This window comes from Taudactylus pleione, unplaced genomic scaffold (assembly GCF_031769625.1).
Source record: "Taudactylus pleione unplaced genomic scaffold, aTauple2 ptg000032l, whole genome shotgun sequence".
Classification (NCBI taxonomy): Eukaryota; Metazoa; Chordata; class Amphibia; order Anura; family Myobatrachidae; genus Taudactylus; species Taudactylus pleione.
Window position 1 is genome coordinate 8,474,446 of NW_028284434.1, and position 22,003 is coordinate 8,496,448.

General features: G+C 40.9%; 1 protein-coding gene across 4 annotated transcripts in view; it reads left to right on the forward strand.

The window, feature by feature from the left end:
- LOC148538937 (solute carrier family 68 member 1-like) overlaps nt 1–16,999 on the forward strand; it is a 32,170-nt gene extending 15,171 nt beyond the window's left edge. For all 4 annotated transcript variants that reach the window (XM_088451947.1, XM_088451949.1, XM_088451946.1 and 1 more), the window contains exons 5-7: nt 9,506–9,589; nt 14,081–14,224; nt 15,470–16,999. In XM_088451947.1, the coding sequence (XP_088308073.1) occupies nt 9,506–9,589; nt 14,081–14,224; nt 15,470–15,599 (358 nt within the window). In that variant the 3' untranslated portion in view covers nt 15,600–16,999. The remainder of the gene's footprint in view (nt 1–9,505; nt 9,590–14,080; nt 14,225–15,469) is intronic.
- The last annotated feature ends 5,004 nt before the right edge of the window (nt 17,000–22,003 follow it).

Here is a 22,003-nt window from a genome sequence, read left to right on the forward strand (position 1 = left end):
CTTGGGCTGCTAGACGTGGCGCCTCCGCTGTTCAGCTGTGTAAGGCGGCCACTTGGTCTTCAATTCAAACGTTTTTGAGGTTCTATGCGTTTGACACCTTCGCCTCTCAGGATGCATCCTTTGGGCACCGGGTACTCCTTTCAGCACAGGAGCGTCCCCGCCCTTAGTTGAACTGCTTTGGGACATCCCCAAGGTCAACCCTGTGGACCCCCTATGGACCCTGAAGTAGAAAACAAGAGATATGGTAAGAACTTACCTTTGTTATCTCTGTTTCTACGAAGTCCATAGGGTCCACAGGGCGCCCGCCCTGACGCACCTGGCTTCAAATGGGCTGTGTGGCTGGTCTCCGGTTTTCCGTCTCCCATTTCTGTGAGTATGGTTTCTTGTGTGTTCCAGTCTTCCTTCTCTCTGTTTAGTCTCCCCCTCCGGCCTTGGCTGCTTACCAACTGAGGTGCCTGTGGCTGGGGGGCGGGGTATAGAGGAGGATGGACCCAAGTGCATCCTGGGAGCAGCAAAGCTTTAACTGTGTGGTGCCCGTGGATCCAGATCCAGCTATACCCCAAGGTCAACCCTGTGGACCCTATGGACTTCGTAGAAACAGAGATAACAAAAATAAGTTCTTACCATATCTCTTGTTTTTTGAATTCCTTTCATTTATTAAAGTTGGTGAAAATCTTTCTTTTTGGGTGCAAAAACTTGCAGATATTACAGTGTCCACATTTGTAACTACCCGTACACTTAGGTAGCAGGTCACTTTTTTGTATATTCACATTTTTAAGCATACTGGGGGCTAGCAGATATTTCAAATTCTTAGACTTCTAATAGACGATTTTAGGTTGTATAGGTAACAGTTCTTTCAGTACAGGATCCATGAGAAGGATATTCCAGTGCTTTTGAAGGGCTGACCTTATTTGGTTTTCATGACCATTATATGTAGTAACAAAGGGTACTATTGCCCTTATATCATCTTCTTTAGACTTATACTTCAGTAGTTCAGCACGATCCAATGTTTTAGTTCTATTGGCTGCTTCCAAAAGAAGATTGTCTGGGTATCCTTTCTCCTGGAACCTGTCTGTATACATTTGAATTTGTTGTTCACATACTTCCATATTACTGCAGTTCCTCTTAATTCTATAAAATTGGGAATGAATACTCCTTTTCCACTTTTTAAGGTGACAGCTTTTAAAATGGAGATAACTATTAGTATCTACTTTTAATAAAAAATTTTGTAAAAATTCTGTAATCTTGACTCATTAAAACCAAATCTAAAAACTCAATATTATTTGGTTTAAAATTTGAGGTAAACTTTAAATTCATATTATTTTCTGCAATGTGGAGTAAAGACTGTTTAAAAACAACCTCCGTTCCATCCCATATAATTGAAATGTCATCAATATATCTTTTATATAGTATGATATTGTATCTGAATGGGTTGTTTTAATAAATATATTCTTGTTCCCAACAACCCATAAAGAGATTTGCAAAGCTGGGTGCAAATGTCGTACCCATTGCAGTCCCACAAATTTGTTGGTAAAATTTGTCTTAAGAATTTAAAAAAGTTGTGTTCCAATATAAAAAACATTAATTTACATATAAAATCTTTATGAGCCATACTAATGGATTCATCTTTTTCCAAAAATGTCTTCAGTGCCTCAACCCCATTAATGTGCTCAATGCAGGTATACAGTGATTGCACGTCGATCGTGGCCCAACTATAAGAATGTTTCCATTTGATTTCTTCTAATTTCTGTAAAACACTTGTAGTATCTTGTAAATAGGATTTGAGACTTACAACATATTTCTGTAAAAAGATGTCTACATACACGGAGAGGTGTGATGTCAATGATTCTATCCCCGCAATGGGTGGTCCCGGGGGAGATGTCATGGATTTATGAATTTATGGTAAAAAGTAAAATATGGGGGTGGTGGGGCTGGCTTTCATCAAATACTGGAATTCCTCTTTATTTAGTATTCCGCTGCGTAGACCATAAACTGGTAGTTCCCTTAATTCCTCCAGAAAATCTTCGGTAGGATTCTTCTCCAATAATTTGTATGAACTATCATCACTCAGGAGTCTCCCAGCTTCCTGTACGTAATATGATCTGTCCATTAAAACCAGCCTCCCCCCTTTATCAGCTTGTTTTATATAAATTTCTGTATTCTTCTGTAATTTCTTAACTGCTTCTTTTTCCTTATTGTTCAAGTTACATTTTTTAAGGGTGTCCATATGTCCATCACATAGATCTTGCTTCACCATCTCATAAAAGACACTTATATGATTACGTTTAGATTCTAAAGGATAGAATATCGACTTCCCTTTTAGGCCTGATGTAGATGGATCATCATTATAATTCTTCATTACTGCATCGTCTTTTCTTATAAAATGTCTTTTGAGGGTTAGGTTCCTAACAAATTTATTAAGATCAATAAAAACTTAAAATTTGTTCATTTGACTGATGGGTGCAAAATTAAGCCCCTTACTTAGTAAAGATATCTCTGGTTCACTCAACACATGTTTAGATAAATTTATAATTCCTTTCTTTATGGAGTCTACTGGAGGTTTCTTCTTTTGTAACTTCGTCCTCCCACTGCCCCGTATTCCTCGTCGTCTCTTTGTAGTCTCCTTGAACATTGCTTTTTTGGATTATGCATAGGGTCTTGACCAGGTGATAAAAAATCATTGTCACTAGTGGAGTCAAGGTGCTGGAGTGCTGAAAACCTATTTCTAAAGGTAGGTCAATATTTTGGAGAATATATCTCATCGTCTTCCCTTTTAAAACTAGGTTTCCTTTTTATGGGGACTCTCCTCCAATTTTGGCCCTCCCACATCTTATTGTGTGTGTATATGTCCTAGTTGGTTTACTGAATCTGCTCCAATTTAGAATTTTGTCAGATTCATAATCCTTCTGGTCCCTAATGAACTTGTTCTCTTTGCCTTTCATCACTGTCTCCTCAATTTTCTCAACCTTACGTATAAGAACTTTTTCATTGTCCTTGTATTCCTCTTTCTTTGAAAATTTCCATCTGTTTTTCCATACATCCATATATCTCACTTTCAACTGTGGACAATATCTGCTTTTTCTCCTTAATAATCAATTTCATAAGATCAATAGAGCAGTTATGTAGAATGCTATCCCACTCTTTCATGAACTCAGATTTATCCAGTCCAAATGTGGGATTTTTTGTAAGTCTTAGACCCCTTGGGATTCTATTGACCGAAATATAATGTTCTAAGCCTTTAATATCCCACCAGGCTTTAACCTCTTTGGTTATTAGTTTCTCCATACTCCAGAACATATTATCAGTATTTTCTAAGGGAACGATCAAGTGTAGCGAATCATTATTCTCATTAAACACTTTTTGACAGAGATCGCTCCTTTTGGTTAAACGATCACCAATTCTAAACATGCACTAAAAATAAAAAAATGGCTCTATCAAAAGGCAGCTAGAACTAAGGAAAACCAGTGGAATTGTGAAAAAAGGGGGAGTGTATGGAATAGCACCAATTAAGATGCTTAAAATGTGCCTAATAATGCCTATTATAATGCCTTGGGGAATTAACCCAAGATCAAACAAATAATAAAACCACAAAGCCTAATTAACAAGGCGTCAGCTAAATACCAAATGAAAGTACGGGTAAGATACTTAAAATTAAATGTGCAAAATGAATCAGTATAGCGACCTGCGTGTTCTAATATAATACAGATAGGAATACATATAAAGTGCTAGTGCCAAGAAGAAAGTGCAAACAACAATGTGTGAATAAAATAGGGGGGTACACAATTTAATACAAAATAGCAATATATAGGATACAATAGATCATGAATTTCATAAAAAGCACATATTAATGGAAATAAAAATGATAAACAGCATCAAATTAATAGTCCATGGGTAGTTATAATGTGCTATATGTAAGATGGTAAAAATTAGAAAAGTTTTAAGCGCCCAGGAATAAATATGTAAAAAAGGTTAAAAAAAAGGCTTAGCTTTCATTCAGGAGAATTGAGTTCAAATGGCAAGAGAATAGAGCTCCCTAATGCATTTCGTTTTCTCTAGACTTCATCAAAGGGTGCTCCTCTAGTGGGGTATCACCCTTCTTATACCCCATCACATAGGGACTAATTAAAAACAATAAGGGCATTGTCATATATGCTGTTATGATGAATGAACTGTTCCTGTTAGCTTTTCAATTTGCTGCATCGAGGTGCAGCTGCTCTGTGAATTCATTCATGCTAATTCTTCTAACTACGGCATTAATGTGCAGTGATAGTGCGATATAGTCATCTAACTATATGGATGATCGTTTGGTTTGAACTTTATCCACCTTTACTAGACATTGGACACAGTGTATCTATGCGCAGCTACTATGTTATTTCCTCAAATTAAACTTCCGGTTATTACTGATTCATTGACTAACACAGGGATGATGTTTGATCCCGCCCCCCCAGTGTAGAGTAACTGTTATTGGCCAGCAACTAGTGTCTATCACATGACTACCAATCACGGAGCGGCCGGAACTATATAACTAGTTCTATTACGTATACAGGCAGCTTCCTTGATAAAGCCTGTCTCCGGCGAAACGCGCATTGGCTCGTCAGATGTGGGGATCCCAGTGCGCACTGTGGACCTCCACACCATTCACCCACTTGGAGAGTATTCCTGACAGGTACTTTTGCTATTAGCCTTTCCCTGCTCTCTCATTAGTTGCCGGTAATTTGTGAGTCCCTGCGCTGCCTAGGGCAACAGGGATTTCATAATCTCTTTGGCACTAACAACATAAGCAGACTGCACTGTTTCCACTGTGCCATGAGACAGTGAAACTCATTCCTCATCCTCTATTTGTATTAGACGTGGAACAGCAGAATCTGACCTATAAGTGCACACACTCTGTTTTTCATATCTATCTAGACAACATTTACTCTATACTCTCAAATATGAAATAGAGGGACGCCTCTATTTACTACTATATCCATTGAGATAAATTGATTATTTTGGGGTATGGTGAACAGCTTTTTAACATTTATGTGTATTATGTCACATTGTAATATCATATATGTTGTGTCTTATTTTCGCCTTGTTTTCACACATGACTATTAACTCTTCATGATCACTCATTTAAAATTGTAATCATTTTCCTTGTTTACTATGTATGCCATACCATCTATTACTGTTGATATTCAAGTATTTTTTGTACATTTACATTGCTATTTTTTGTTGTGGGACTATATATTTTCATATGGTGTTCCTTTAAAAATACAACTGCAGGCACACTATAGAGACATTTCTCTGAATTATCAGTTACTTTGTATTTTATTATGTTGATTATTCTGTGTCATATTGGAAAATTACAAATATGTCCTAAAGATAAATACTGTTTCCATATTACGAGCTGCTTTTCAACAGTGGATCGAATATAGTTCAGATTTTGATGGTTGGTTTAGAGAAGTTATGTCAGATATATTATATTTAATATATATCTGCTCATTAATGCTATCTTGATACTATTCGTCTTTGATATATTGGTTGACGTTTGTTGGTCCATGTCAGACATAAAAATTATTTTTAAATAAAGGTATGTTTTAAAACAGTAATTACCAAACTCTTTCTCCTTCTTTTTCTATCTTTTCTTTTTCTATAATCTGGGGTGTGCCTCGTTCAAAGAGTCTTTATCTATACGTTTGTCCTCAACATTATTATATACTCTAGGGAGCACCCCCTGATTTCTTTCTATCCTTATTTTGACATTTGCTTATGTTACACATACTCCTGTGCAATTGTTTCCCCCTTGTTCCCCTTTTCCCTTTTATACATAACATTACCGACTGATCTGATCTTTGGTCAGCCGCATCTGGCAGTGTATGAACTGCCATGACCGACCACCCAACATCTCCCCTGTTCCTTCACAGGGGAGGAAATGGGAAAAGTCTCCTCCCCAGGGGAAGAACCCAGATATCGTGTGACCATACATTGTGACATACAGTATATGGACAAAAGTATTTGGCCACACCTGATAATTATTGAATTGAGGTGTTTCAGTAAGACCCGTTGCCACAGGTGTATAAAATGAAGCACCTAGCCATGCAGTCTCCATTTACAAACATTTGTGATACAAAATGGGTCGTTCTGACCCAAGAGCTCAGTGACTTCAAACGTGGTACTGTGATAGGATGCCACCTTTGCAATAAGACTGTTCGTGAAATTTCATCCATGCTGGATATTCCACGGTCAAGTGTTATTATTAGAAAGTGGAAGCATTTAGGAACAACAGCAACTCAGCCTCAAAGTGGAAGACCACGTAAAATCACAGAGCGGGGTCAACGACTGCTAAGGCGCATGGTGCGTAAAAGTCGCCAACGCTCTGCTGATTCCATAGATGATCTGGAACGGAGATTGCGAGCTAGACCTTCTCATCTAACATCAGTATCTGACCCCATAAATGCTCTTCAGAATGAATGGGCACAAATTCCCACATAAACCCTGCAAAATCTTGTGGAAAGCCATCCAAGAAGAGTGGAAGCTGTTATAGCTGCAAAAGGGGGACCAACTCCATATAGTATATGTTTTTAAATACAATGTCATTACAGTCCCTGATGGTATAATGGTTAGCCGTCCGAATACTTTTGTCCATACAGTGTATCTCACAATGTATGGCCCCAATATCTGATAACAAACAGACATTTTATCTGACAGTGGGCGGGATGCATCAATGCAGTTTTTGCAGTCAAACCTTTGAAAATTAAGTTTTCAGAGGTTTGGCTGCTTATCGCGGAAGCCAGAGAGTGAAAAGCCCTACGTAAGTACAATATCCCTCCCCTGTCCCACCCCTAACCTTAAGTTCCCCCCTGGAGTGCCTAAACTTAGCCCCCCTCCCCCTACCCCCCTTCCCCGGTGACAAGCCTAAGCCCCCTGGGGTGCCTAAACCTAACGCCCCCCCACCCGGCCTTGTAGGTTCGGCATTCCAGCGGTCTGGGATGCCGACGCTAGTATCCTGATCTCAATTGGGATATCGGCGTTGGTATATCGACAACCGGCATCCCGTCTGCTGGCAATATTACCACATCCCGCTTACCGCATATGCACCTAGCTCCGGAATGCAATACACTAAAGACGGCGTGCCCTAGTCACAATTCCTCCTGAGAGGGATCCATTTGGATCCCGCCCAGCACCCCCGAGGCTTGTGCGTCACTCGACGCATGCGTAGAAAGACTTCTGGGTCATAAAACCGGAAGCCCATCTGTCGCAAAGGACAGCTGTCACCAGAAGAGCTGCCCTTTGTGATTTTTTTTGCAACATATGATGTTAACAAACGCTGTGATGCTTGCAGTGAGTGGCAGGATGCATCGCAGTAAAAATGTGTTACGTCCTGCATCCCGCCCTGTGTATGTCCAGCAGTATGTACAGTGTGTGTGTCCAGCACAGAGATGTATGTAAAACCTGGATGGATGGGGGTCGATGGGAAGCCTCTGAGGTGTACTTGTCACCTGCACACAGTGGAGGCAGCCGTTTTGTTGGCTAAACCTATTATAGGCACAGAGTATTTCATGCCCAGGGTGTGTAATTCACAATTCTCCAGCGCTTAACCACGGAGCAGCTAATTCCAGTCCCAAGGAACATTTCATTTTAATACAAACAGTGCAAGTAGCACAGAGACAGCATTGTCTCTCCCGTCGTCCTCATACTGTACACTGAGTATAGGAGGAAGTGTACAGTAATTACATCATCCAATCTCTTGGGAGTATATTTACTAAAATGTGGATTTATAGAAGTGGAGATGTTGCCCATAGCAACCAACCAGATTCTACTTGTTATTTATCTAGGGCCTTCTAGAAGATAATAGCTAGAATCTGATCAGTTGCTATGGGCAACGTCTCCACTTCTATAAATATACCCCCTGTAGTGCATGAGTGAGAGACTGCTATGAGGGGGGAGATAGCGGAAGTATATTGTTTTATTTTATTAAAACATCTAAAATTCCACTTTGAACCATAACTGTCCCTAAGTTTCTGCTTCAGGAAACGCCGCAGCTCACTAATCAGTGTTATTGCTCGTTCTTACGGAATGCCTAGGCTGCATTCTCACTATACTTCTGTTTAAAATTGGCTTTGCATGCACAGGAGAGGCAGCCATCTTGTTGATTGAACCAATATTTTAAGCTGCATTCCCAATCAAACAAAGTGTAACCAAGTTTCTCCTCCCTCTTAATGGAGACCCAGGATCTGCCCTCTGAATCTTTATTTACTTATGCCTCCAACGTGCACTTTCTATTGGTTCTCCCACTCGCACCTATATTTTAGCTGACAATTAAGGACGGCTATCAAGCAGAACTCCCACAATATTTGTTAAACAAGACAGGATACAGATTTTTTTTTATTTCTATATTTATTATTTTTGAATCAGCCAGTTGTAGAGGGTTAATGTACAGTGTATCATTTTAGCATTTTTGTTTATCTTGCGCGTGCTGTTAAGCTTTTAATACTTTGTTGTTATACACATTTTTCTAATAATTCAACAAAATCATCACAAGTCTCAATGTATTATCACAAAACAATTGCTGTATTTGAGCAGTAATATACTAAACTACAGAAAGTAGATTAAAATTAAAGGTTGAATACTTTATTTATCATTTTACCACAGTAATGCGGTGTACAGATTGTTCGTACAGCCGATGAATGATATATCGTTCAATCCATCTTCACGTGTGCGCACACAATATATGGTTGCCAAATATCATACAGATATATCGTTCACACCGTATAGGGCCTGATTCAGAGGTGCACGTGTCCATGCCGGACGCAGTGGAGCGATGTTTGACAACTGGACATGCGCGGCGATGGGTTTGAGACGGTGGTCACACCAAGGATTTTTTTCTTAAAGTGAGTGACAGGTAGTCACTCTTTGGGGGAGGTAACTAGAAAAACACAGGCATATGCAGCTAGAGACACCCACGGCATTTTAGGTGAGACGTATATTCTGAGACACCATAGGGTTGCTCAGATGTCTGATGTGCGTCCCATGCTCTCGATGTTACGTCCTTTGTATCCAAGCGACGGATGTGAGACATCAGCTAAAGCATTAGCATATTTTTGCAGTAATGCTGTTTGCAAAATCGCAGTTGCGACAGGATTTACATGCATCTCTGAATCAGCCCCGACCAAACAACCACACGTTATGTTGGCCGCAAGAATCATTCCAAACTACATCAAAACTGGGCGGGCATATTGAAATGAGTTCTGGCCAGACTTATCATGTGGCCGATTGGTAAGTGTGTATGCTTACCAATATCGGTCAGTCGGTGGGTGCGTCATCCAAGTGTGTACCCCACATGACTGTTAATGTATCATTTGATAGTATTTGAAAATATTTTGTGCAGTCAAACTGAGCTGATCCATCACAAACAATATATTTGTTACATAACATAATTATTTATATTAGATATTAGTTTTGTTAATCAGTTAGAGATGGAATAGACCTGCCTCCTCTAAATCCTCTTTTCTTTTGTTCCCAGGGTTTTAGTGTATGCGTCATTTAGCGTATTTAACCTGCCATTGGCTGATATTGTGGATGCTGATTTTGCAAATTACAAGCGCAAGTAAGTGGTGTACGGCTTCTAAAGTATCTTATTAAAAAGCAGCACTTAAACAATGCTTTATTTTCAAAGAAAGTCCAATAACACACATACTGCCATGTCCAGAGCATATATACTTGCCATATGCAGTGCTTACTATATACAGCTATGTCTCCATAACATTCGCTTTGCGTTTCTGGCTTGTAACTGGGAGGCCACAATGCGAACGCACTCAAGAGGATGTTTGGTGGGTGTGTTGTGGGCATGTCAGCCATAGTGACTGCCTATATTGAGTCCTGCGTATGTATTCTGGATGCCAAATTCAGACTGATGAGTTACATATAAGTGTCCGGCATGCACCTAGAATGAGTTACATATAAATTTCTGGCATGCACCTAGCATGGAGGTACATATAAGTTTCTGGCATGCACCTAGCATGAGTTACATATAAGTTTCTGGCATGCATCTAGCATGAGTTACATATAAGTGTCCGGCATGCACCTAGAATAAGTTACATATAAATTTCTGGCATGCAACTAGCATGGGGTACATATAAATTTCTGGCATGCAACTAGCATGGGGTACATATAAGTTTCTGGCATGCACCTAGCATGAGTTACATATAAGTTTCTGGCATGCATCTAGCATGAGTTACATATAAGTGTCCGGCATGCACCTAGAATAAGTTACATATAAATTTCTGGCATGCACCTAGCATGGAGGTACATATAAGTTTCTGGCATGCACCTAGCATGAGTTACATATAAGTTTCTGGCATGCATCTAGCATGAGTTACATATAAGTGTCCGGCATGCACCTAGAATAAGTTACATATAAATTTCTGGCATGCACCTAGAATGAGTTACATATAAATTTCTGGCATGCACCTAGCATGGAGGTACATATAAGTTTCTGGCATGCACCTAGCATGAGTTACATATAAGTTTCTGGCATGCATCTAGCATGAGTTACATATAAGTGTCCGGCATGCACCTAGAATAAGTTACATATAAATTTCTGGCATGCAACTAGCATGGGGTACATATAAATTTCTGGCATGCAACTAGCATGGGGTACATATAAATTTCTGGCATGCAACTAGCATGGGGTACATATAAATTTCTGGCATGCACCTAGCATGGGGTACATATAAGTTTCTGGCATGCACCTAGCATGAGTTACAAATAAGTGTCCGGCATGCACCTAGAATGAATTTCATATAAATTTTAGGCATGCACCTAGCATGGGATACATATACGTTTCTAGCATGCACCTAGCATGGGGTACATTTAAGTTTCTGGCATGCACCTAGCATGGGGTACATGTAAATACCAATGATAATGATGAATGCAGCTCTCATGTATGGCAGAGTGGGCCGGTGTGATTGTATAGGTACGTATGCAAAATGTCTTGCATAGACTCAGTTTAGAATTCTGTTTGCATGTCATTCATATTCCATTTGCAGCGGTCATCTGCCGGCGTTATATACCACTAAGAATCAGTCCCATATTATCTTTGTAAATACTCCTGTACTACAATGTCAAAATGTAAGATGAGTGAAATGACATGCACCCATATATCTTAGCTAAGACATGCTTGCTTCAAGCTCAGCTTTTCCACATACATTGGTCTACTCTAGAACATCACACATGAAGTCTGAAGTGATTAGGCAAAATACTGCATCACACACAAATAGCAGCCCACATATTAGACCATTTTTGACAAAGTCCTAACATTTTTAATACAAGTTTTTATTTAATTTTCAAGAATGCTCCTTCCTTCTGGCTTCTTCTCCTCCATGTCTGGCTGACACTGCTCCTCTGACCTCTTCCTTCCAGCGGCGTGGCGTGACATCATGAAGTCACATGCGCCTATTTAAAAGGGAAAAAAAAAATTATTGAACAAGAGCAGGGGCAAACGCAGCATAAACACACATATACAGTACAGTATATAATATATACAGTTTATAGCAAACATGTATATATTATATATAACATATATATATACATTAACATATATACAGTATACACACACTAACACATACAGTATATACACACTAACACATACATGCACATATATACACACTCACACATACATACACACTAACATATATATACATACATGCAAATATACACACACTAACATACATACATGCACATATATACACACTAACAGACATACATACACATATATACATACATACACGCTAACATACATACACTAATATACACACTAACATGCATATATACATACATGCACATATATGCACACTAACATACACACACATATATACACACTAACAAACATACACATATATACACACTAACACATATATACATACATGCACATATATACACTAAACTAACATACATAAACATACACACTAACACATACATGTACATATATACATACATGCACATATATACACACTACCATACATACGTACTAACACATACTGTACATACTTATGACTTGCATTTAAATGCAAAACAACAGGAGGTTGCTAATGACGGGCACCTCGTATAATTGGGGCGGGGCTTGCCGCATTGTATTCCGAGGCTGATGAGGGCGGGGAATCGGCCCATGGGAAGGGAAGGGGAATCGGCCCATGAGAAGGGGTGGACTAATGTGGGCTGTGCATTGGGGGTAGGAGTGGGAGCGGGCCCCTTCCCGTTCTGCAAGTGTTCGGGCCCGGGACTCCAGTGCCGGCAGTCCCCCCCTGATGGCAGCCCTGTGTGTACTACCCCAGTATGTATTGTGTATGTTGTGTGATATTGCTCTGTATATACTTAGACAGCAGACAAACATATGCATGATTGCAATGCAACACACACCTCACTCATACTAAACCTTTCGACTGACAGATGGTCACGCAGATACAGCTCATGCAGACCAGCAATTGGACACATATATGCCTGTTAGTAGGCATGTAGTTGGCATCTGCTGTAGGGCATGTGCGATTTCACACTGATTATGATGACCTCTCATGAACCATCCACCCCCAGTCCATTCCACTTGGAAGTGGGCGGGATGTGAGAGGGTGACCCGCTCTTCCAGGCATACATGAGGACAACACATACCTACCCACTCTCTCAGAAACGTTGGAGAGCCTCCTGGGAAATACTGGGAGAGTGGATAGGTATGTGTTAACCAAAAACATAATATCTGGGAAATAAGAACCCTTGTTTGAAAAATGTCCTACATCTGTGTTAGCCATTAGGCGGTAGATTAAGATTCTATTAAAACCTGCCCCCAACCATGAGCTCCCAACCCTAGTGCTGGGGGTGCATCGGATGCTTTGCATCCCCCTCCCCTCTTTTGCAGAGTAAATACTCACTGGTCCCTTGTTAAAGATTAGTGAGTATCCTTTCTGCCTAAACCCTGTGCACTGCTGAGAATAAGTGGGGCTTGCTCTTCAGAGTCATGGGGTATATCCATACTTGCCAACTCTCCCTCATTGTCAAGGAGACTACCTGAAATAGTAGCAGTCTCCCTATCTCCCTGAAAAGTCTAGGAATCTCCCTGATTGCACATTTCCCCCATTATGAAACTGTTAAATAAAAAAGAGAGATATATACATTCAAATGGGATCATTAGTGTAATTTCCCTGCATTGGGGGCTCGTTTACATTTGGCTGTAAGTCAGTAATATGACACGCCTCTCACATGTAGCAGTACACGCCCACTTTACCACGACGCTCTCATAGGTGCTGCTTTCACAATCTCCCTGAAATGCTTTTTGCAATAGTAGGCAAGTATGGTATATCTGCAGGGTGAGTCTGATTCGCCCTTAGCAGTGAGGTGGTGCAAATAAATAGCAAACGAGCAGCCATTACAGGAGTACTGATCTTCCTCTTCACTCTCCAGCTTCTCAATTAGGTATTTGCTCTTACAGTACCTTGTACAATGCAGTTTAAAGTGACAGGTTTGCTTTCACTGGTACAAAGTCCCATTTGCTGTTTAGCTTATCTGGTTCCATCTCCAGATCAAGTCTGTTCTGTGTAATATTGCGTGAAAGGGGAAGTATCACTTGTTTATGAGAACGTTTTGTATAACAGGACTGAGAAATGCTTTATGTCATTACAGCTGAATTACTATATAATGGACTCGCCAGCATAAGTGCTGATAGAGTGAACGCTTTGACGTAATAAAAATCAAGACCCTTTGATGCCACAAAAAATCTGTGCAACCTTCTGCAAGCAGGAAACTCTCCCCTTATAGATGCAGTTTCTCCACCACCTTTATATTAAGTCAACTTGTCCCCAGCCCCCTCCTAAAGATAAAAAAAATAGCTTTGCTTTTGCATAAATAGTCACACTCATGCCCCTAACCCATCTCCTATCGGTTGGTGCAATCTTTGCATCCTCACAGGGATATAGCCCTCAGATACACAAGAAGTATACTCATAAAACTAGAAGATTTGCACTTTTGGTAAGTCAGTTTAATAGTTTTAAGGTAATAAGTATGGATTCTAAATAATGTTGCTTTAAAGCTGCTATCTTTTTACATTGTTTAGGTCCCCACTGTCCTCCATGGTCTTTGGAACAAATGCACTCTTCACAAAGCCTGCTCAGTCCCTGGCACCTATGTTTGTTGTCACTATACTTAATCAGTATGGATATGAGCAATTAACCAACAAGGCTGATGTGGCAGATGCCAGGTGAGTCCAAAAGTGGCACTATATCCCGAAAGCTAGGGTTATGGATACGTGTCCTGATTTGTGTCAAGTTCTTTAGAGAAATCCTGGCTTCTAATCCTGCTGAGCGGGTAATTTTGTCTTGTAATGTATCACCATTCCAGAAAGTATTATAGATGCAGCTATTCATTTATGGGAATGTAAGTATCTACAGCAATCGCTACGGTGTAGCTGTAAGGGGAAACTGCTAGGAGGTGCATATAAAACAGATCTACATCTACTGAAAATATATATATATATATATATATATATATATATATATATATATATATATATATATATATATATATATATATATATATGACCTAGTGAAGGCCACACCAAGCCTAAATGTATGTTACTTTTGGGGCATTACCAGCCTGTCTGCAAACACTACTGTGCTCAAGTTTGCGTTGATGATTGCTATAAAAAAGAGAAACATATTTCCAATTGAACTGTTTTTTCTTTATAATAAATAAAATATTTAAGTATATTTTTAAAATTACATTTCAAAGAAAATAACATTTCTGAGCAGTTTTTGTAAAAAAAAAAATAATAATTAGTAAGTTGAGTGGTTAACACACCTGTGCTCCAGCTAGATGATCTGGAAAACATACACTGTTTGAGAAACACTGGTACAATCCAATATTATTTAGAAATGTATTTATAGATCATTATACGGAGCACACTACTTGGCATGGAAATGCATGTGTTCATTTGTAATAATCACTGTAATTGCAACTAACTACATGGATAATTGGTTTTGACTATAAATATAGACACGTTAAATGTCTCTTTATAGCCATATTGGGAGACCAGGTAATGTTTTGGGGGTTGTTTTGGACAAGTTACTGTTAATGGTCCACACATAATGACCATATGGTGCCACCATCTGGCAAAATGGTGTAATTACTGGTATAAAAATGCTTACGGGCATGTTGACTATATAAAATACATTTCATGATGCCAATAAAAGCATATGTAAAGAGATATATAAAAGCATTTGTAAATTGTTACACAACCAAATATAGTTTTAATTATCCTATTATCTGTCTGAAAGATAAGTGACCTGATGGTAATAATCTATGTACATATGGATGTTACTTGTTGTTATAATGAAGTTGCATTGCATTCATAAAGTGGAATCATATGGGTGTTAAAGGATTGGGTGAAATGTATTCTGTCTGTAAGCATCAATGTAATGATCTTTTTTTTTTTTTTTGTATCCAGCTTATTTTTAGGCCTCCATGACGCTATGTTCTATTTGACTTGTATGGTTCCTCTCTGTATAGCCATAATACAGATTATATTATGGACGCCATATTCTATCCGGAGCAGCCATGTAACCAGTACACACTGATTGGCTGAATGCAATTACCGTTTACACTACTAAGCACATCACAGCTGTGATATCATGGGTGCCTTCTACTTTATTCTACAAGCTGTATGGTAAGCAGCTTACTGCTATGGACATTTTGTTATAGAGCGTTTTCAGACCAAGCTGATGTTTTACTTGTGGACATCTAAAAATGTCAGCCATTAATGGTTGTAAGTACCTGGCAACAATGAAGGACATACTTCTGAGTAGGAAGCTCCCTGTACTTGGCTTCTGCTTAGAGGTTTGCTTGAAAGCTGCTAATTCCAGCCATTAGTTGTTATTGTCTGCCATGGCATTACATCAGTGCAGATAGAAAGCCACCACGCCATTGCTGTGCTGTAAGCCATTTGTGCATTATCCCAATGACAACAATGCAGTGCATTTATTTCAGGGTCTTCAAGTAATCTATTGGCTCCTGTTGGAAATGCTGGGTCCTCGCTGCGTGCCACCCGCTGAAGGGGTGTGGGCACGGCATCTTGGGAACTTGGTAGACTGATCTTTGCTTACATTATTATTATTATTATTATTATTATTATTATTATTATCATTTATTTATATGGTGCCACAAGTGTTCCGCAGCGCCTTACAAAGTACATAGACAAAAAAGTAACCATTGACTTACAATACAATATAATACAATAAAGGACATGGATAAACATTGCTATATTAGCGACCTTAACGCCCGCATAAGCAGCCAAATGTTAGTTGCCCTAGTGGGGAGTAAGAGATAAATTAAATTACAGTAGGGAGAAGCACAAGAGGGTAGAGGGCCCTGCTCGGAAGAGCTTACATTCCTTAAGGGAGGGGAAGACAAACAGGAGTGACACAGAATGGGGTAGGCGGGGAGGAAGGAAGATGTAGCAGCAAGTTAGGATGAGAGCTGGAAGGCTTTAATGAAGTAGTGGGTCTTTAAGAGCTCGTTTGAAAGATTTTACTTACCATTTAGTATGGAAATATATTTAATTGTTCATATTCATAGGCAGATTTATTAATGGGCACTTTCTTCATTTAAACCACAATACACAACATATCCGCCTGAAGTAAGAGAGTGTTCTAAAACACTAGTTTTTCTTCCTGGTAATTGGGATGGCTTTCATGCTTTCTACATATTTATTGTGAGGGGTTAATACAATCTTATGGGATACATGTTACACAGATTTTTTTTTCTCTATTAAAGTTATGACGATTATGTAAAAAAAGGAATTTATATAAGTTTAAGAACCCAGATGTGTGTTATCTGTGGGGAATGTGAAGAAGACATATGTATGTGATTGGCCTGAATTTTCTTTATGGCTTTGGTGATATGGAGGGAGAGAGGCATGGCTCAGGTCTTTTGTTTCTCATCTTCAGCTTGCCTTTTAATAAAGAAACCTCCTTTTATTCATTGTCTAATGTAGCTTTCATTTCCACAACAGTATAGTAATCTGTCCAACTCGTAATGGCCTCATACCCTACTCGTAAAGGCCAACATGGAATTTTGGCTCTTGGTTATTTCACTAATAACATGATTTGTACATGTCTTACTGAAAGGTAATGCTATGGGTAAATTGATCTGCAGTGAGAGCTTTCCTGCATGTAAGCCAGAGAATGTGGAAGTATGGCCGCATTTCATCACCATTGCTTTGCTTTGGTAGGAGTCTCACATCCGTGAGCATTACTAGAGTACCAGCTGATATGGGATCGGGTAACTGAGCGGGCCATGTAAGGTAAGTGAGAGTAGGGCGCACCTTGCTGCAAACTTTGAGGGACCTAGGTGTGAGGGAAGGTCCAGGACCAATATTAAGAAGCACGGGCAATGAATTTCTAGTTAAGCAACTGCTCACATCACTACTCTGTGTGTGATTTGGGAATCCTTCTTCTGTATATGGCTTCCTACTTGCCTTGGTTCCCCTCCTAAAATGATTACACCATCCCTGTTACATGTAGCCATGTTCTCATTAGCCGTCACACACTAATGGACAGATGGTGACAAGATCAGCACATGCTGGTACGACCATGGATTTATAATGCAATCCCCCATCTTTGAGTGTAGCACAATGCACACTCCAAATATTCAGACCCGATAAGTTATATTTCCAGTCTAGCATCATTTGAGTCTGCATTGGGGAATTGCTCACTAACCGGTATAGTGAGGTAATGGCTCTCAGTACTGTGATCGGGGGGATTATCAATTAAACCTCCTTAGACTCTGATTGGTGAATGACTGGCATAGTGAAAGCGGCAGTAAGTGGAAGCATTGATCCCCTGTCTCCTGGTCTTCTATGGGATTGGGGGGATAAAATTGTGGGACTTGGAGCCAGGTGGTCAAATGTGTGAGACTCCCAAAAAACTTTGGATACTTCACAGACAGTCAGATCCCCTCCCACACACAGGACCTCATTCAGAGTCGGTCGTTGCGGCCGTACGGTCGTACGCCACCGGTGTTCGCTAAACCGCGCATGCGTAAAGTGCGCAATGCGCGTGCGCAAACTAGCCGCTACGATCAGAAATTTCTCTCTCCTTGAACACAGCCAGGTTGGTAGTTTGAGTGACAGATTGAGGCGTTTGTGGGTGGTAACAGGGGAAGGTGCTTGAAAACGGGGGAGTGGAGATCTGAACGCAGGCGTGCCTAATTATGCGAACGGCGTTTTATGGGAGTGCATACGGTTTATGGGAGTGCATAATTAACAAAGTAGTGTCCTGGCACACGTGACATGGGTGGTTTTTACACTGACATGATCGTAGAGCTTAAGAGAGGGTATGGTCAACCTTAAGCTCTACGACCAGTTCCGATGGTCTCGATGAATCCTTATATGGCCGGAGATTACGTGTAATGCGTACGAGAAATGGGCTTATTTTTTATCTTCCGGCCGCTTCCTCCCCTTGGTCGGGCAGCTAACGATCCGAACTTAGGGACGCAACATGTGAGTGCATCATTTGCATATCCGGCCCCTTTTCCCATACGACCGTGCGGCCGCAACGACCGACTCTGAATGAGGTCCACAGATCTTCCCACCCCTCCTTTTAAAAACATACACAGCGCTCTCCCTTCACTCTTTTACTTTGTCCCCTCCTCACTTTCACAGGGCACATCCAATCAGGGGTTGATCACCTGCTGAGTCTGAAACACGTTAGAGATTAAAGAGATCAGTGCCTCCATACTGGGGGCGTGGTTTGTGCGGAGCCGCCCTCCCCATGATCGCTGTCTGGAATCAGTGATCTCTCTATGTGCTTCAGGACAGGCTCTGCAGGTGATCCGCTCCCTGTCGGATGTCTGATTTCACCTCCTGCGCCCTGGCTAGAGCAGGCGCCTGGAGCATGTGCTCCCCCGGGACCACCCTCGCTACACCTCTGCCTCCGGTAAGTGCCTAACCCTAAAAAACAATCAAAAATCATGTGTTGACCTATTGTACCTGTCAACCTTTTGTCCCTGTCAACTTATTGCTGTGTAACATCTATTGTTTATCTAGATATTGTTGACCTTTTTAATGTAGAACTATTGACTGAAGCCCCCCCAAAAAATTTGACACTAAACAACTGTATAGGTGATGTAAAAGTGCTGATGAAAAACAAGGAATCAAGGTGTTCTTAGATAATGGTACAAAGTTGCAGAAAGATCTTTCCTCTTTGTTTTTGTCCTTTGATGTCCAATTTTACATGTACCCCTGTCTATCCCCATGTGTATTCCTGTCTGCACTTGCACGCACTGCTGATTTAGCCCCTATGTGTTGTGTGCATTAGTTGCATAAACTCGACTTAGGGCCTGAATCAGAGATGTACCCTAATTTGTACACAGCGGCTGTGCAAAAATATGCAAATATTGCAGCCGCTGGGATTTATATTGAAATTCAAATCCAAGTGACTGCATACAAAGACGCAGCATCAGATGCAGATAAGATGATAGTCTGAGTAACGCAGAATGGCTTCGGGAACTGAGACTCCGGAGCTATTTTTACAGCATATGGTATCGCAGTCACAGGCTGAGACACACCCAGAAAATGGTCACAGCATGCCTGCGTTTGAGTCACCACCTCCCCGCTGCTGCCCACAGACGGTCCCTACATGTCAATCACTTTGCGAATAAAATATCACTGCGAGCGACATCTGTAATTAAACTTGACGCATGCGCAGACCACCGATAATAGCTCAACTGCATCATCATCGCCATTGCGTCCCTCTCTGACTCGAGCCCTTAGAGCCCAGTCTGACATAGCAATTCACAACCACATCCTGCAAAACTGACACCTTGACTTGTCCAGTCCAGGATAGATGAGAAAGACGACAGAAGAGAGTGAGGAAATAGAGAGGAAAGATAATATTGCCAGCTCTTTCCATAGGTCTTTGGCATCAATTTAATTAGCAGCCCTGTAACATCGCTAATTCCAGCACAATGTATTGGTGATGTGCCGTGTGTACAAAACCCATACATACTGTATGGTGGTCCCTATGGGACTGCATACTAAAATGCACAATTTGGGATATGACATTTCAATGCTGTCACAATGGCATATTTACCCTAATTGAATCAGCTCCTATGTACGCTGTTATGTAAAAACACCCACCTGCACATTAACAGCTTTACACACAAAATATAACTGATAGAAAATGTTGGTTTTTAAACGTAAAGATTTTTTTCTTCTTGGTACTGTTACGTTACACATGGCGTGATTCAGAGGTGGGCGCAGTGCCGATGTCCGCACAGTTGTCTGATGTGTACTGCGCTTGCATCCGAGCCTCACTGGTCACCACCGGGAAATGAGAACGAATTTTGCTGCAGAGAGAGGCAATTTCGGTGGACGTTCCTGTAAGGTACCACCGGTGACTAGTTGGACGCTGATGTGCCACGGCCAGCTGCTGCATATTTTTTTCACGGTTACACCGGCACCAACAGCCATGTTGCAGTGCAGATTCTGAGCAACCAAAGGGGTGTTCTAATATCCGATGGTGTGACCGATGTAGCAACTTTTTACGCAGGGTGGCGGATTAGTGCTGCAGCCGATGTGCGTATGTATGAATCCCATCAGCAGCGCCATTACCATAAAGACGCAGGGCTGCATTAGTGCCCACCTCTGAATCAGCACCACAGTCACCCCTGTAGCTCCACAATTATACAGTTTTCAAATATTTTGCAACTTGGCTGATGTCATGGCTTATTCGCTGACTGCCAGGCAGTAAGAGGCTTGTAACCAGTGCTTCAAGTGCATGAAGAATCCTGGCGCTGGTGGGCTTTAATTAAGTACATTTTTTGTAAATAAAAGTAATGGAAACAACATTACATTAAACAAATGCTTCATTTCAAGAATGTATTATATGTAGTTTTCACTCAATGGGTTAAATGTAGTATGATGCGAATGTTCAAATTGGGGGTTTTCCAGCAAGTTCCATACCAACGTATGTATAGGAGTCAAACTCGTAAGTAAATATTTTCAAAGATACCATCCTGATTTCTGAGGTCTAATAAATAAAGATTTTAGGATGTAATGAAAGCTTACCATAGAGTTGTGCGAAGAAAGCAAACCATAGAGTTACAGAGGTGCAAAACGCAGCCATTTTAAGATGTACATTGGTTGCTCCAGAGTCGCATTGCATTTATATTCTAGTCAATGTGACACAGAGGGCCTGATTCAGAGGTGGACGCAGTGTTGATTCTGGTTGCAAGCGGCCGATGTTTTCTGTCTGCACATGTGTCAGAGTAGTAACAGCGGTCGTACTGTGGAGTAGGACGCAGAGTGGCTGATAGACAGTGCTAGTCTGGGAGTAACTGGAGAATGGTGACTAAAGCGCATTCATGTTGCCACTGTTTTGGGGGCGTCGCAGTCAGTGACGGCAAATTCATATGCAGCGCTTAAGGCTCCGGCATCTTATTGGTGACAGACATTGTAAGCGACCATAGGGTTTCTCAGAAGTCCGAATTTGTGACCGATGGTCTGTCTTTGTACGACAGCGGCGGCATTTAGATGCCACTAGTGGATGTCTCAATAGAAATCCCGGCGGCTGCGGCAATTGCATATTTTTTCACAACCGCTGCGTACGGGATTTATTAGAGCCGGAAGCTCTTTGGGGCTTTGCGGCCACGAGACCCTACCACAAGGGTATAGTCGCAAGCCCGATGGTCGCGATGGTCTTGACCATCGCGACCATCATCCTGGCCGCTCCAAAAAAACAAAAAAAAAAACACCCTGATTCAGAGCAAGCACTCTGTCAGAGCTGCCGGCTCTGAATCAGGCCCTCAGTCCAGTGCATGTTTTCCAGGTCTCCACAGAATCGCAAGTGAAATAATTAGCTCCACCTGTGGATCTTTTAAAATGTGTCAGTGAGGAATGACTACACCTGTGCATCTGCTAGGTGATCTGGAAAACATGACCTGTGTGGGGTCCTGAGGACCGAGTTCGAGAACCAGTGTATTA